The sequence below is a fragment of the Meles meles genome, chromosome 14 (assembly GCF_922984935.1).
Source record: "Meles meles chromosome 14, mMelMel3.1 paternal haplotype, whole genome shotgun sequence".
Taxonomy (NCBI): domain Eukaryota; kingdom Metazoa; phylum Chordata; class Mammalia; order Carnivora; family Mustelidae; genus Meles; species Meles meles.
In genome coordinates, this window is record NC_060079.1 from 48,249,080 (window position 1) to 48,266,107 (window position 17,028).

Genomic DNA, 17,028 nt, shown 5'->3' on the forward strand with positions numbered 1-17,028 from the left:
CCTAGTTATTTTCTAATACTAAAGAAATCAGCCTTGCTGGGAATTCAGAGACCACAGAAATGTAAGCATGAATGTCAGTTTAAATATCTAACAACACTAGTAAATATCTAAGTAAATATATGTAAAATTATGGTGTATAATAACTTCTTTGAAAAAATGTTTTCTAATTCTTACAAAGCCAGAAATGTTTATATAAATATATGATATTTTTCCACATCAAGAACCAGTAATATAATTATAAATAATAGAGCAGAGGAAGAGTAATAGCTTGGTAGAAGTACTCTAACTCAGAGCTTTACTCAGTTTATCACAAACAATTCAATATATTACTTTGATCAATATCCAATATGTATCCTAGAATTATTTAATTTGCAACTTACATGTGTTCAGGTTTAAACTTTTTTACACTAACCTAACAGTTAAGTTACTGAATTGTCTTCATGTTTTTATTGTTTTTCTCCTGCAGTGGGCCTGACTGAGCCTTGTTTAGATCGCTGCCAATCTATACAATTCAACACAACAACCAATTCTATACGAACAAATTTGCAACAAATTTAGGACTATTTTTTGTTGTAAATATCAATAGTTCACCTTTGGCTGAACCCAGAATATTTGGAGTGTATATATTTTGCTCAGATAAAACACTAAGAAATAATGGTTGTCTCTCAATCAAAATGGATAAGCAGAGACAAAATATTGCACTTGTTTTCCTCTTTTTTCTCTTGCACCCAAGACCAAAATAAGTTCAAACATGAGTCTCATGAGGTGGAAAAAAATCTTCAGAGAGACAATAAGGTGTCCAGGGATGAAAACAAGGCTCTCAGAAAAGAAAACAAGTCCCTTTGGGGAGAAAATAAAGCTCTTCAACAAGAAAACAAAGCCTTCCGAATGGACAACCAATTGATCAGGGAGGTAAATCAATCATTGAGACAGCAAAATGAAGTTCTATGGAAGTTTAAAAATGTGGTTTTCGAGAGCCAAAAACCAGCATGGGAAAAAATCAATGCTTTAAACACAGAAAGAAAATCTTATTGGCAACAGAATCGAGCCCTGGAAGCACAGATCAAGGCTCTCAGAGAACAGGAGAAGGCCTTCCAGAATGAAGCAAAAGCTCTTCAGGAAGAAATAATATCTCTCCATGAGGAGATAAAGGCCTTGCAACACCGGGAGAGAGCAATCAAGATGGAGGAACAAGCCCTGATGAAAGAAGGAATAGCACTAGAGATGGAAGAACAGGCTCTGTGGAAGGAGGAACAGGCACTTCGTGAGGAGAACAAGGCTCTTAGAGAAGAAAACAGGGCTCTTCAAGAGGAGGAGAAAGCCCTTCTGGAAGAGGCAAAGGTACTTCAAGAGTGGAATAAGATTCTTCAGGGATAAGACAACAAACATACTTGTTGGAAAAACGCACAAGAATAAAACAGAGCAGGAGAATTGTGACTTGAAGACATAACTAGCAAACCATGAAGACCATTGACATTCCAGCAACTTTTTAAGGTGAAATACTGTTGTTGGGATTGAAATAAAAAACCTGTAAATTTACAGTACTCAATATCTGGTCCTGGAAACTAAATAAATTTCTGAAAAGTTAAAAAATAAAAAAGGAAAATGATTCTTTTGGGTTTACTTAGATATCACACTACTGTTGGAGATATATATTATTCCAGAATAATCTGCAAAGATGTATTGCTCAAAACATGACACTGAATGCACAAGGGGTCTGCCCTTTACTTTCAAAGACACTGGATGAATATTATAAGATAACAGCACAGTGGAAATATCTGTCTCAAAACTTGGTCTTAGAATTATGAATATAGTGAAATATAAAGTTTTCCATACTTCATATGTATCGTAAAACAAATGTACTATAGAAGAATATCCTGTGTCTTTTATGCTTAGTTCAGCCATCTAGTTGAGGAGGTCAATCAAATAAGAGGAATTTTAAAAATAGTAATACAGCAATTGTTTATCAGCTTTCCCACTTTCTCTTTATTTTTACTTCCAGCTCTTGTCCTCCTTTTGCTTGCAGGGAGGGAGGCTGTTCTAACAAATGTGTTAAAGAAAGAAAGGAAGGAGTGAGAAAATAAGTCTCCAAACTTACAATGGAGGTTTTGGAGTTTGGAATGTGAATGTGTGGAGCAGTTCATAATGAATGTAAATTACGGAAGGAAGAAATGGATTTTTCAGAAGTGTTAATGCTGATAACTGATCTAATTGAATTCTCTTTAAAAAATAATTATGCCAAAACTGAATCACATGGACTGATGGATTTATTAGAGTTTCATATGTAGCTACAGATCCCTAGAGTACAACCTGCATAGAGGGCTGGTGCCATACCTTATTTTTCATCATTGCAAATTTGAACATTTAATTCAGGGTAAGTGTTTAATGGGTTTTACTGAACATAACTGAAGTTTATATCTCATTCTGGTTCTTGTCTGGTATTGGGGAATGGGAGAGTAAGAAAGCTATAGGAAGAGAATAATAGTCTCTCCTAGGTGTTGCAGCATCTGCAAAAGACCAGCATACACTTATTGAATACCTGTAATTAGCACTCTATTAAGCAAGACGTTTACACTTATGTATAAAAAGTGAAAAAGGATTTTAATGATTTCACAGAGTATAAAAGAAGATAAAACATTAATACTTCATTCCTTAAGAAAGACTACCATGCCTGAAAACAATTTGCTGACCACTGTTTCTTGGAACTTATATTATAGCTACCATTTAAATAAAATAATCAGCTTTGGAGAATATTAAAAAGCAAAGTTTGTAGATGTATGCTTGACTGATGTGCAGTCCACCTGGGACAGAGAAGAAACGCAAACCCCTATCATTGTCTCTACCTCAAAAGATAGGGAAGAAGACTGCAGGCAGGAGAATGACCAGCTTGGTGTTCTAGGGATTTATGAATATGTGGCTATATTGCCTACACATTAATCGATATTTTATTGTTCAAAGAAAAGAGCCCTTGCTCTACAAATTCCCTGCTATAGTATTTAGGAGAAATAAATTATTTTACTGTTTGATGACCATGTCAGAAGAGCAGTGTCCATGGCGTGGATATGGTTATCAAGGGCTCCTCTCAGTGAGAAAGTTGTCATTATTGCATCATAGTTAAATCAGCAGTGACTCAGGTTAAACTGTAAGCTTAGTGCATACTGATCAGAATTTCATTATGTCTTCTTTGAATTTAAATGCTAACTTGAAAATTGGCACTGCTACAAAGAAATTTTGATTAATCTTTATAGTCCACTCTACACGTGAAACATTATATAAGTAGGGAATGGGTTAAAACAATTTATGTTGATATCACTTATCATAATATCTGATGTTTTACCCTTAAAATCTTCTTCTAAAATTTCCAGCTACTATATTTATGAAATACTATATTGAAAACTGTATTTTCCCATATAATTAGTTGGATACATTTACATGTACATTAAAAAGTTTTCATATTTCTTGTTAGATATCAATTTCATGGAAATTGTGTCTTAAAATGTGGAAATACTTTTAGAGAAAAATAGGGGCATTCTAATACAATGCAGGAACTTAAGTATAATAAACTTTCTTTCTTTGTTGTTCATTTCTAGATCTTTCCTCATGATTTCCAGAAAGGATGGTACCTGAATACCTAATGTTCCCAGTGGGATTGCCCTTCCTCCAGTCCAGTAGTTATTTTTCTTTTATTTTAAAAGATTTTATTTATTTATTTGACAGATACAGATCACAAGTAGGGAGAGAGGCAGGCAGAGAGAGAGAGAGAGGAGGAAGCAGGCTCCCTGCCAAGCAGAGAGCCCGATGCGGGGCTCGATCCCAGGACCCTGGGATCATGACCTGAGCGAAAGGCAGAGGCTTTAACCCACTGAGCCACCCAGGCGCCCCTCCAGTCCAGTAGTTATTAACTGCAGGAAAGAACACTTGCATGGATGCTCCAAATATCTTCTTAGAGATGACAGATTGCTTAACTTTAAGACACCCTCAGGTCTAAATCCATATACTAATGTCCATTTATTTAAGGCCACATATTCCAGGCTCCCAAGTCGATCCTTCTTTGCTTTGATTTATACCCCATGATGCTCTATATAAGCTCTAATATATCCCAATTCTACATCATTTCTCACTCTCTTGAACATTTTATCTAGCCTCCAATATCTTTACCTCTTTCCTGAAAGTTCTTTTGTCTTCTTAACTTAGATAGACCTCAGGGATACTCCTCACTTAGTATACCTTTCAAGTGAAAGCTTTCAGGCACCAGTGAAGATGGAGCTAGTGTACGTTTCCACATTTCTCCATTGAGAAAAACAGTACCCTATTTCCTCCTACAAAAGAATTTGTTCCAGTGAAACACATATGAGATACCACTTCTATCTTATATGATACTTCATATTCATTTGTCTCATTCAGACATTAAAACTTTTGGAATCTGGTTCACAATATTTCTCTTCCTGCCTGCTTCCTGCTTTTACTTTCACTATATGACTTCAAACTGCATGTAGACAATTAGTCCAGAAATGTGCCACTCAGCACCTTATATCTTATTTTCTTTTTTTTTTTAAAGATTTCATTTTATTTATTTATTTGAGAGAAAGAGAGAGAGAAAAAAGAAGCAGGGGTGGGGGGGAGAGGGAGAAGCAGACTCTCCACTGAGCAGGGAGCCCATTGTGGGGCTTAATCCTAGGACCCTGGGATCATGACCTGAGCTGAAGGCAGACACTTAACTGACTGAGCCAGCCAGGAGCAACCTGGGTGTTATTTTCAAAAACTATTTCCTCCAGATCATCTCAGTCTCCAACCTCATTGTCATACCTCAACACCTTTATGATTGGCAAGTACACTGATTCTGACCTAATTCTCTGGCCAGTGTAGAGTGGTATTTACTTATAGGGAATACTAATCTCAATTTCACAATAGTTTCCTATAATGTACTCTAGTTAGTCCCAGCCCCCACCAAAGATCTACAAGAATAAGCCAAAGCTATTGTTATATCATCTGAAAATAGTGAGACAAGATATTCAAGGACTGAGGGATATTGAAGCTTGCTAAAAGAGACTGTTCATAATTGGCTCAAAGGAAGAACTGTACATATTTTTTTTCAACTTGGCATTCATGATGTCACGTTGGTGTCTTCAACTTTGTATACTCCAAGGTAAGGCTTTCTTTTCTTTTTTCTTCCTTGTTCCCTCCTTCCTTCCTTCCTTCCATAAAGCTAATAAACGTTTACCAACACAAAGTCAAAGTACTTGAAAACTGCTTAAAGAAAACAATGAAATCTAGATGTTTTATAATCCCTGAATTTGTGCATTTTAAATAGACAAAACTCTCCAATTAATTTCAGATATTGATAGCATCAGATATTTATCCTCTAAATAAATTTCAGGAGACATTAGCAGTCTACACTGTGTTGACCATGATTCATATTTTAAACAGGAAAAATAAATGGATATAATTGAAACAATGAATCAAGACCTTCTTCCTCTAAAACATTATTATCATTATTTCTATCAAGGCATATATTTTAATATTTACATAACTAGTTAAGAATCATAGTTATTGCTCTTAAAAAATATCAGTACCTAATTTTGCAATAGGGAATGGAAAGCATAAAGTAACTGAAAAATTGCACAAATTTGAAAAGAAATTGAAAATAGATAAACAGCTACTTTATGCTCAGGATGCTATCTATACCTTATGTTCAGAGACTATAATATGCCAGACAGCAATCCCAAGGAAATGGCTCACTAAGTGTCTCCAAAAGGAAATCATTGCGTAGTTAAGGTTGCTAGGAAAATATTAGAGATATCCAAAATTACAGATTTTGCACTGAGCAAGGTGCAATAAACTAAGTTAAATTCATAGTGAAAATCCAGGGGTTCCTGGGGGGCTCAGTCGTTAAGTGGCTGCCTTTGGCTCATGTCCTAATCCCAGGGTTCTGTGATCAAGCCCCACACCTGCTTCTCCCTCTCTCACTCCCCCTGCTTGGGTTCCCTCTCTGGCCGTCTCTAACTGTCAAATAAATAAATAAAATCTTAAAAAAAAAAAAAAAGAAAGGAAAAGAAAAGAAAACGACCTACAGTTGTATCACCAAAGGAGAACAAATTTAGGGTTATTTTACTAAATAAAAACAAAATGAAACAAATAATCATGATTCACCTAATTTTGATATATAATTTCTGAAAAAAATATAAAGAGATAAGTTTACTCAACAATATTTTAAAAGGATATTTGGCATTATCTGTGATTCTGCTCCAACCTTTATTTTGAAATTCTAAAATCCTTGGATGTATCTTTGAGACAGTAAAATTACATGTATTATAGATATTTTACACCTCCTAAAAATATCTAACAATATTCAGTTTGTAGAAGCTATCACTATTAGCACTGCATAGTGGAAAATTTCAGTATCTTTGATAAAATTTTTTAAAAACCTTTCTGATTCCTTTGCTGTGCAGAAGCTTTTGATCTTGATGAAGTCCCAAAAGTTCATTTTCGCTTTTGTTTCCTTGGCCTTTGGAGACATATCTTGAAAGAAGTTGCTGTGGCTGATATCGAAGAGGTTACTGCCTATGTTCTCCTCTAGGATTCTGATGGATTCTTGTCTCACGTTGAGGTCTTTTATCCATTTTGAGTTTATCTTTGTGTATGGTGTACGAGAATGGTCGAGTTTCATTCTTTTACATATCGCTGTCCAGTTTTCCCAGCACCATTTATTGAAGAGACTGTCTTTTTTCCATTGTATATTTTTTCCTGTTTTGTCGAAGATTATTTGACCAGAGAGTTGAGGGTCCATATCTGGGTTCTCCACTCTGTTCCACTGGTCTATGGGTCTGTTTTTATGCCAGTACCACGCTGTCTTGTTGATCACAGCTTTGTAGTAAAGCTTGAAATCGGGTAACGTGATGCCGCCAGTTATCCAGGATCTATAAAGAACTTCTCAAACTCAACACACACAAAACAGATAATCATATCAAAAAATGGGCAGAAGATATGAACAGACACTTCTCCAATGTAGACATACAAATGGCTATCAGACACATGAAAAAATGCTCATCATCACTAGCCATCAGGGAGATTCAAATGAAAACCACATTGAGATACCACCTGACACCAGTTAGAATGGCCAAAATTAGCAAGACAGGAAACAACATGTGTTGGAGAGGATGTGGAGAAATGGGAACCCTCTTACACTGTTGGTGGGAATGCAAGTTAGTGCAGCCACTTTGGAGAACAGTGTGGAGATTCCTGAAGAAATTAAGAATAGAGCTTCCCTATGACCATGCAATTGCACTGTTGGGTATTTACCCCAAAGACACAGATGTAGTGAAAAGAAGGGCCATCTGTACCCCAATGTTTATTGCAGCAATGGCCACGGTCGCCAAACTGTGGAAAGAATCAAGATGCCCTTCAGTGGATGAATGGATAAGGAAGATGTGGTCCATATACATGTTGGAGTATTATGCCTCCATTAGAAAGGATGAATACCCAACTTTTGTAGCAACATGGATGGGACTGGAAGAGATTATGCTGAGTGAAATAAGTCAAGCAGAGAGAGTCAAGTATCATATGGTCTCACTTATTTGTGGAGCATAACAAAGAACACGGAGGACATGGGGAGATGGAGAGGAGAGGGAGACTGGAAGGGGAGATGAACCACAGAGACTATGGACTCTGAAAAACAACCAGAGGGTTTTGAAGGGGAGGGGGGTGGGAGGTTGAAGAACCAGGTGGTGGGTAATAGGGAGGGCACGTACTGCATGGAGCACTGGGTGTGATGCCAAAACAATGAACACTGTTATGCTGTAAACAAACAAACAAACAAACAAACAAAAAAAAAACCTTTCTGATATAAGCTCATTAGCAAACTAGAGGTAAATTTTGAATCACTACAACACATAATGCCATAACAAATGAGACCAAAATGACATTTAGAAATCTTTTCTATGAACCCTAGGGATTTAATTTTCCAAATGTGATAATATGCAAAAGCAGTTCTATTACATCATCACTCCTTATGTTCACTCCAATTGCTTTCCCATAGTGAATCTAAGCTAAACCACCTGATTTGCTTTAGCTAAGGAGATGTGACCAAATGACATAAGCAGAAAGAATATCAAAGAAACATTTGCCTATTTCTACTTTACATGTTATGATCTCTACCATCGCCCTCAGAGCACTCCTGGGCTAATTTGCTTTGAGGTAGGAGACTTCTTGAGCAGATTCAATTTCTATCAGTCATCATCCCATTGGACGCCAACAAACATCTGTGCACAGACATGTGCATAAGTCTACCATAAGCTGGAAAAGCCCAGAAGAGTCAAGTCTTAATTACCAACCCACGGTCCTATGAGCAAGATAAATACTTATTAATTTTAGAAACTGATGTTGGGCTTGTTATAAAATTTGATTGAGGCAATAAAGGCAATAAGCATCTGATAAACTGAAATTTGTCTTCTGCTATTGTTTTATATTTTTTAAAATTCTAATATTTAAAAATGTTTAAGGTATTTTCAGTTAAACAATGACATGTTTTGCTGTATACATTTGTAACAATAAATCCACTTATAAAAATTAATGGCTATAAATACATTTTACCAAATTAGGAAAATGTCATAGTTAACAGAAAACTGCAGTGATAATATGTTCTAAAAATGTTAATAAGCTCTTCAATTTAGATGAAAGAATAAACAATCATGCTATTAGTAAATGAAATTTCAGAATAATGCATATGAATTACTTTAAACTGAAAATAAGATGACAAGTGTTAACTAGTTATTTACAAATGACAAGAAAAAAGTGCAAAAACTTTAAAGTGCATCTAAGTCATACTTCTTTTTTATTTTTTTATTTTTTTGTTAAGTCATACTTCTAATCTGTATTCAACCTAGGAAAATTCAGATACATATAATCTGTAAGATTATCTTCATACTCAGCTAACAGAAATCATGTGATAGAAGGGGCTATCTTTAATTTTAGAAAACTGGGTTATTCTAGACTGGCTTCATTTTTCTGATAGACATAGCCAATTATTAGTAAATCAGAGATAATCTATCCTTTGAATACCTTCATAACTAACCAGTTTTCTCCTACAACAGCATTAAGTCATGTGTCCCACAATTCCTGAACCAATCTTAAAGTAGGCAGTAGAACACCAGGTAAACTTTGGATCTAAGTTAAATCCCACAGATGTCAGATATTAGAGCCAACAAAATTCACTGTGTTTCCAAGTCTCCTTCACTGATGACATGTCTGAAGATTTGGTTTCCCAAAGGCAAACTTCCATATAGCCTCCTATATAATGCAGAAAGTGAGTGAGTCCAAAATCTGATGCAGGTATATAAAGGAATTTAATAAGTGATAAGTGTTACTTAATACATTGAATAAAAGATGACTTAGCCACTTAGTGATTTCCACAATAGATTATTATCTGATAAAATAAAGTTAGGCACATTCTCCACTTCTTTCTATAATTACCACCAAAACACAACGCATTTTTGTATGGGTATGTGAAATAGCTATACATTGATATCTTTACCCATATACATTGGTTTGCTAGGACTGCTATAATGAAGTCACAGATTGGGATGCTTAAATAACTAATTTACCTCTTTATAGTTCTGGAGTCTACAAGTCTAAGATCAAAATGTTGGCAGGATTGCATTCTGAGGTCTCTCTCCTTGGCTTCTTTATGGTCATCTTCTGTGTCTTCACATGGTGTTCCCTTTGGGTGTCTGTGGTTTAATATTTCTTATTATGACCCACCCATGTGACTTCATTTTACCTTAATTATCTCATTCAAGTCCCTATCACCAAATGTTGTCACATTCTAAAGTATTGAGGGGTTAGGAACTCAACATATAAGTTTTAGGAGAATACACTTCAGCCCTTAACACCATACATAAAATACAGATATACTTCAATATATAGGACACCGCAATGTAACACATAAAGCATATCATCATAAAAAAGAGAAATCTAGGGTCTATACAAAAAAGAAGAGTTATGTATTTGTTAAAATAAAAAAAAACAAAGAAAAACTTTGCATAGAAAAATTTACTATTAGCAAATTGGATGACTATACAAAGAGTCAGAAAAACAGTGGCAGTACACATCCCATAGAAAAGCTCTAAATATTAATATGAAGAAGACAATGATCTTTGGAGAAAGAATACAATCAGGATGGAATGGAGAAGTAAAACAAAACAAAAAAAAATGAACAAATTAGATTTCCATTCCTGAAAAATTATGTCTTTCTGAGTTTGGTATACCCCTTGTGTATTGGATCTAATCCTACCAAGCATCTCTGAGTTAAGAACAGCTTCTCTGGTCAAGACAGATTTTTCTCAACAACCACAGTCCATTCTGTAGAGAAAGCTGAGATGCTGACTTCCCTTTCCAGCTGGTCCCAATGGCTTAAACTGTTCTCTTGACATCATCATCATCGAGATGGCTGACAGCACATCAGAAGAGGAAAAGTCCAAGTTGGCAGGGGATTGGTTACTCTAGCTCAGTTCTGGGAACCTACAGCCACTTGCCACTCTTTTCTGCTATATCAGATGACGATAGTATTTTCAGTGGTCTGTGTGAATACGTCAAGGAGAGCACAAGAGCACAAAGTGGGATTCAAGATCCCAACCTATTCCAGAATATCTATGCAACATCTCTAGGATATAGTAGTACTGTGAAGAATGTTTCTGAACCAGCCTTGAGCAATAATGCTTTTTATCTATCCAGAGCAATTAAACTGCCATCTTGTTGAGCCACATTCTTAAACTGAATGGTTGAATTACAGAAGTAAGTTACTTTGCTAGTGAGTGGATCTTACAGATCCTTTACAATCACAACTCTACATCACTTTGTCCTTCCTAATAAATTAGTTCTTTTTAGTTCTCATAAAGCCCTATGAGCTGGGAAAGAAACTATGGAAATAACCCAGATGTCCATCAACAGATGAATGGATAAAGAAGATGTGGTATATATATATATATACCACATATATATATATATATATATACCATGGAATACTATGCAGCCATCAAAAGAAATGAAATCTTGCCATTTGCAATAACGTGGATGGAACTAGAGAGTATTACACAGAGTGAAATAAGTCAATCAGAGAAAGACAATTATCATATGATCTCCTTGATATGAGGAATTTGAGAGGCAAAGTGGGGGGTTTGGGGGGTAGGGAAGGAAAAAATGAAACACGATGGGATCGGGAGGGAGACAAACCATAAGAGACTCTTAATCTCACAAAACAAACTGAGGGTTGCCAGGGGGAGAGGGGTAGGGAGAGTGTGGTTGGGTTATGGACATTGGGGAGGTTATGTGCTATAGTGAGTGCTGTGAAGTATGTAAGCCTGATGATTCACAGACCTGTAACCCTGGGGCTAATAATACATTATATGTTAATAAGAAATTAAAATTTAAAAAAATCTTTGAGCTGGGAAGATGTTATATATGTATTTGTTAAATGTAAATTTTTGGGAAATGTAAAAATCTCAGGTTCCATCCCTTGACATGTATAAGAACTGAGTTGCTATTCTGCAACAAGGGATTGGGACCCTATAAGGATGTTTTCCAAACTGTTCCATGTCCTACCTATAGTGATATATCACGTTAATCCAAGCACTGTTGATAAGTTTTAGGACTTGATTTGAGAGAATTTTCATGCTACCCAGAATGAGTGAATTGACATATTAGCACTCTAAATCACCCTTAAAGTTTTGGTTTTTTGAAATTTCAAGATAATGGGGATTTTTTTTCATAATTTATCATGAATTATAGACAATTTCTTCCTAAAGACTCATTTATTGTCTTTGTCATAATATTATTTAATATGATCCTTCTGTACACAATACGTATGCCACAACGTAACACACATTAAAGCTTTTCAAAGACAGCAAACATTATTTTCCATTCTACGATAAATGACACATTTCTTTCCTAATAAGAGAAGGATCAAATACAAAAGAATTAAATAAATTTTGTTTAAAGCATATTGGGGCGCCTGGGTGGCTCAGCGGGTTAAAGCCTCTGCCTTCAGCTCAGGTCATGATCCCAGGGTCCTGGGATCGAGCCCCGCATCGGGCTCTCTGCTTAGCGGGGAGCCTGCTTCCTCCTCTCTCTCTCTGCCTGCCTCTCTGCCTACTTGTGGTATCTGTCTGTCAAATAAATAAATCTTAAAAAAAAAAATAAAGCATATTTAGGTATGAAGAAATAGATGAGGTAGAAAGTACATTTTTGAAAGTCATTACAGGGTTACAATAGAGACACTGAAAGTAGGAGTCTATTGATAGGATTCCAGTAAGCACGGTTTAATTCCAAATCAGTCACAGTTCTGACTCAGAAAGAAAATTTTTTTTTCAATCTACTTTGTGCACGTTGTTAGTGAACATATTAGTTAATGACCTGAAGGCAAATCCCTGACAATGTGATTTTGTGCTAATTGTGTGGAAAAATATTTCTAGCTTTTAAAAATGCTACATTCTAAGATATTATAGGGAATTCATCTTCCCTATTTAAGCTATTCTATTCAACCTTCCTCAAGGGCACTGAATCATATTGAATGAGTCATCCAGTATTCACATCATATCTAAAATCAAGGAAAATTCTCAAGAGGAAATATTAAGGATTAAACATTCTCATTTTGTTTACTTTCAGTTGGCATTAAAATAAAAATAAATTTAAAAATCAATTGTATTAAGACTATAGATATTTTAATATCTCATTTTCATAGTGTTTTATATTAAAATGTCAAATCTTTAGATATATTATAACAATATTTTTATCTTTATATTTGAAAAAGCTCATTTTAAATTAGTTTTCTTTAAAACATTTTTTCTTGATTGTTAATTGAATTAAATACACTAGGCTCCTATTAAAATAAATGTAAGCTTCATGAGGGTGCTTATTGAAGGAAGACCAGTGCTTTAGCAGCCTTAGGTTGGAAAATATTAAGGTGAGGTGTGTTAAAGAATGAAGCTATAAAAAACATATAAATTTTAAATTATTGCAAGAACACGGGCGCCTGCGTGGCTCAGTGGGTTAAAGCCTCTGCCTTCAGCTCAGGTCATGATCCCAGGGTCCTGGGATCGAGCCCCACATCGGGCTCTCTGCTCCGTGGAGCCTGCTTCCTCCTCTCTCTCTGCCTGCCTCTCTACCTAGTTGTGATTTCTCTCTGTCAAATAAAATATTAAAAAAAATAATAATAAATAAATAAATTATTGCAAGAACATTTGCTATTGACTTTATTATGATTATAAAAGCATATTTAGAGATACTGAGTCTTGGGGCACCTCGGTCGTTCAGTCAGTTAAGCATCTGCCTTCAGGTCAGGTCATGATTCTGAGGTCCTGGCTCAGGGATCAAGCCCCACATCAATCTTTCTGCTCAGTGGGAGCCTGTCTCTCCTTCTCCCTCTGCCTGCCACTCTGTCTACTTGTGCTCTCTCTCTCTCAAAAAAATAAGTAAAATCTTAAAAAAATAAAAATAAAGACACCGATTCTTTTGTTCATAACACATAATGGACTTGATGATATTTATATATTAAATGTGTTCATGATTTTATTTTCAATTAATCAAATATAAATATGAATGCTCTAAACAATACAAAAACCAGGCTTAGAAGTTGAAATTTCTTTCATATTAAATGCATTTTAATTGCATTTTTCACATAATGCAAATTTCTATACTCTACCCCTGCCACACACACCCACAGCACCTTTTCTAATATATTTAGTGTACATATTTTCAATCCACCTAAATTATGCTGAATTAAGTATAAAAATGTCTTTAAAAATTATATAGTTTTGTTTTGAAATGTGTTTTCATTTTTATAAACAGCACTGTCCTATAAACTATATTATGCTCTTACTTTTTCCATTCAATGTTAATTTAATTATTTTGAGGCTCTTTTATAATAAATATAATTCATTATATTTGATGTATTCATGTATCACACAAGCACATAGATAGATCTCACAGTTGTAAATGTACCTCTCCGAATGGACTTATAATTTGCCTCTGTGCTACCCAAAACTGCAACACTGTGATGACTATCTTTATTAATATCGCTCTGTAAACTTGTAGGAAAGATTTTTTGGGGTATTCACTCTACCGGATGACTAATTAGTAGACATAGGATATTTCCATGTATGTTTTAACCAGATGTTATTAACATCTCCAGAATGCTTATACAAGTTTACATTCTCATCAGCAATGCTCGAAGTTTCCAATTTCCCCATATTCTTACATTTCATTGTACTGCCTTTACATTTTTGCCAATCTGATACTTGCAAGAGGGTATGCGATTTTTATTTTAATATATATTTCTACATTTATTGAATAGCTGTGAATATTTCAGCTATGCAGATAGTTCCTCAAAGGCAATTGACAAAATTAACAAAGAGCACAGATCTTAAATCAAGACAGCCTAAGGGCAAATCCTGCCTCTATCACTTACTTAGACAAAAATAAACTTTAAATAAACATTATTTACCTCTCTCTGCCTGTCTATTCATCTGTAATGAAGATAACCACAATTCTGTGAATGTTAAATAAATTAATATGTATAAAATGCTTAGCACAGTGTCTAGAACACGTAATTATTATACAATTATTCATGTCCTGAGCACATTTTTTCAAATATTTGCTTTGGTTATTGAACTGAATGATTTCCTTTATAATATAGATATTAAGCATTTGCTTATGTGTCCCATTGCCTAGATCATCTCCAGTCGGTCATACAGAAGTTAACTTTGCCTGTAATGTAGTTTTTTTATTAAAAATCTTTCACTTTAACCTAGCCAAAGTAAAAATTATTTACACATTGTTTATACTATATGGATTTGTTTTTAAAAAATGTTGATAACACTGTGGTCTCAAAAATATCCTATTTTTTATGTCATTAATTTTACTTTTGACATTTGTATTTAATCTATGTAAATCAATTTTTTATCCAACTTTGTAATCCAACTTTTAAAGTCCATCTCTTTATCAAATATGAAATATTTGAAATTGAATTGAAAAATCTCTTATCAAATATGAAATAATCACATGTTCACGGATCTGTTTCTGGGCTCTCTCTCCCCTATTTTTCAGTTCTTTTACAAAAACAACACTTTTTACTATTACATTTTTGTTAAGTGTCTTAATGTCTACTAATGACACACACACATATACATGCATATAATGTATGTATATTTAACTTTCCACTTTACAATTATAACAGATATCCTTAAATTTATCTTGGTACATAAATTATAGAATAGGGTAGTTTCCCAAAAGTTTCTCCTAGAAATCTGTTAGAATTTTATTGAGTATATAGACAAATTTAAGCAGAATTGACACATTTAAGTTTGCCCATCCACGAACATGTTTTACCTTTTATTGGGGTTCTCTTTGTAAGATTTTTACATAACACCAAAGGTCAAATACTCAAATCAGACTCAGTAATTACAGTTTCTCTTATAAGAAATTACAGATTTCTTTTTTTTTATATTTTATTTATTTATTTGACAGAGAGAGAGAGATCACAAGTAGGCACAGAAGCACAGAGGGGGAAGCAGGCTCCCTGCTGAGCAGAGAGCCCAATGCGGGGCTCAATCCCGGGACCCTGAGATCACCACCTGAGCCGAAGGCAGAGGCTTTAACCCACTGAGCCACCCAGGCACCCCAGAAATTATAGATTTCTTACCAGTAATTTAAGAAGTCCAGGCAATCACAAAGCACAGATAAAAGATGGCTATGCCTGAGAATTCTCCAGCTCCCTGGGTCCCTCCCTTATATACCAGAATGTACCATGATTTAGAATTCACACATGAGGTTTCAAATGATTAAAGTAGGATACAACATCCAAAAAGGGAGATATTTCAATTGTGAAATATCTTCCTTTTATATTCCCATAATTTATGTGATATATTCCAGGGTGTTAAATCCCATAATCCCTAGATTCTGGCTTTATTTACAATAAACATATTGAGAGACAAGATATATCCTGCTAAAATATCATATGGTTTAGGACTTTCCATTATCTTTCTCCATTATCTTTCCACTAAGAAATAGCACCAATTATGGTTAGCATGTTCAATAAGAAAGAGGTAGGTGGTACAGTTGATTAAGTGACAGACTCTTGGCTTCAGCTCAGATTGTGATCTCAGGGTTGTGAAATCCAGCCCTGCACAGAATCTCTGCTTGAGATTCTCTTTCCCTCTCTCTCTATCCGTCCCTCTCATGCCTTCTCTCTCTCTCTCTAAAATAAATAAATCTTAAAAAAAAGGAGTTTATTTTCTTCCCTATTGCTCTTTCTTACCTAATAAATTATTTATATTTTGAGCAATAAGTTCTTATACATTCTTTGTTAGGGTAATTTCTAGACATTATTTTGTTATTACTAGCCTAATGATATCTTTTAACATTTTTAGTTGGTCATTGCTAGTATAAATAAATACTATTGATTTCTATATACCACTGAAATCCATTTTGTATCTGGAAGCTTAACTGAACATTGTGTTAATTCTAATAGTTGTATATTGCTTCTATGTCAAATTATTAAACCATGTCTACATAAGGCCAATTTTGCCTCCACTTCCAATTTTTACATCTCTATTTTTTTTTTAATCACATGTCACCAACCAGGACATCCAGTAAAGTAAGAACAGTATAACAGAATATTTTTTCTCATCCCTGACTTTCCTAACATAGCATCAAAAATTTATCCATTAAATACATATTTTGTAAATATCACTTATTAAATTATAAGAAAGTTATTTTCTAATCCTAGTTTCCTGAGTTTTAAAAATTTTAAAGTGTTCAATATTTTATTGGGCTGACTAGGCCAATTAAGAAAAAAAGGGAAAACACAAATTACTAATATCAGCAATGAAAGAGAGACCATCACAACAAATTTCATGTATATTAAAAGGAAATTAAAAGACTATTAGTAAAAAACTCCATGCCCATCAATTTGATAACCTATATGAAATGGACCTATTCTTTTTAATATACAACCTACAAGATTCATACAAGATGAAT

At 34.6% G+C, this 17,028-nt stretch overlaps 1 protein-coding gene across 1 annotated transcript; it reads left to right on the forward strand.

Moving 5' to 3' along the window:
• Positions 1-654: 654 nt before the first annotated feature.
• On the forward strand, positions 655-1,377 carry LOC123924930 (coiled-coil domain-containing protein 70-like). Its single transcript, XM_045977885.1, has one exon. It carries the CDS (start codon positions 655-657, stop codon positions 1,375-1,377), a length of 723 nt encoding a protein of 240 aa, XP_045833841.1.
• Positions 1,378-17,028: the final 15,651 nt, after the last annotated feature.

Bases quoted from the DNA above. Each gene is read 5' to 3' on its own strand.
- LOC123924930 (XM_045977885.1), top strand. From the start codon at position 655: ATGGTTGTCTCTCAATCAAAATGGATAAGCAGAGACAAAATATTGCAC.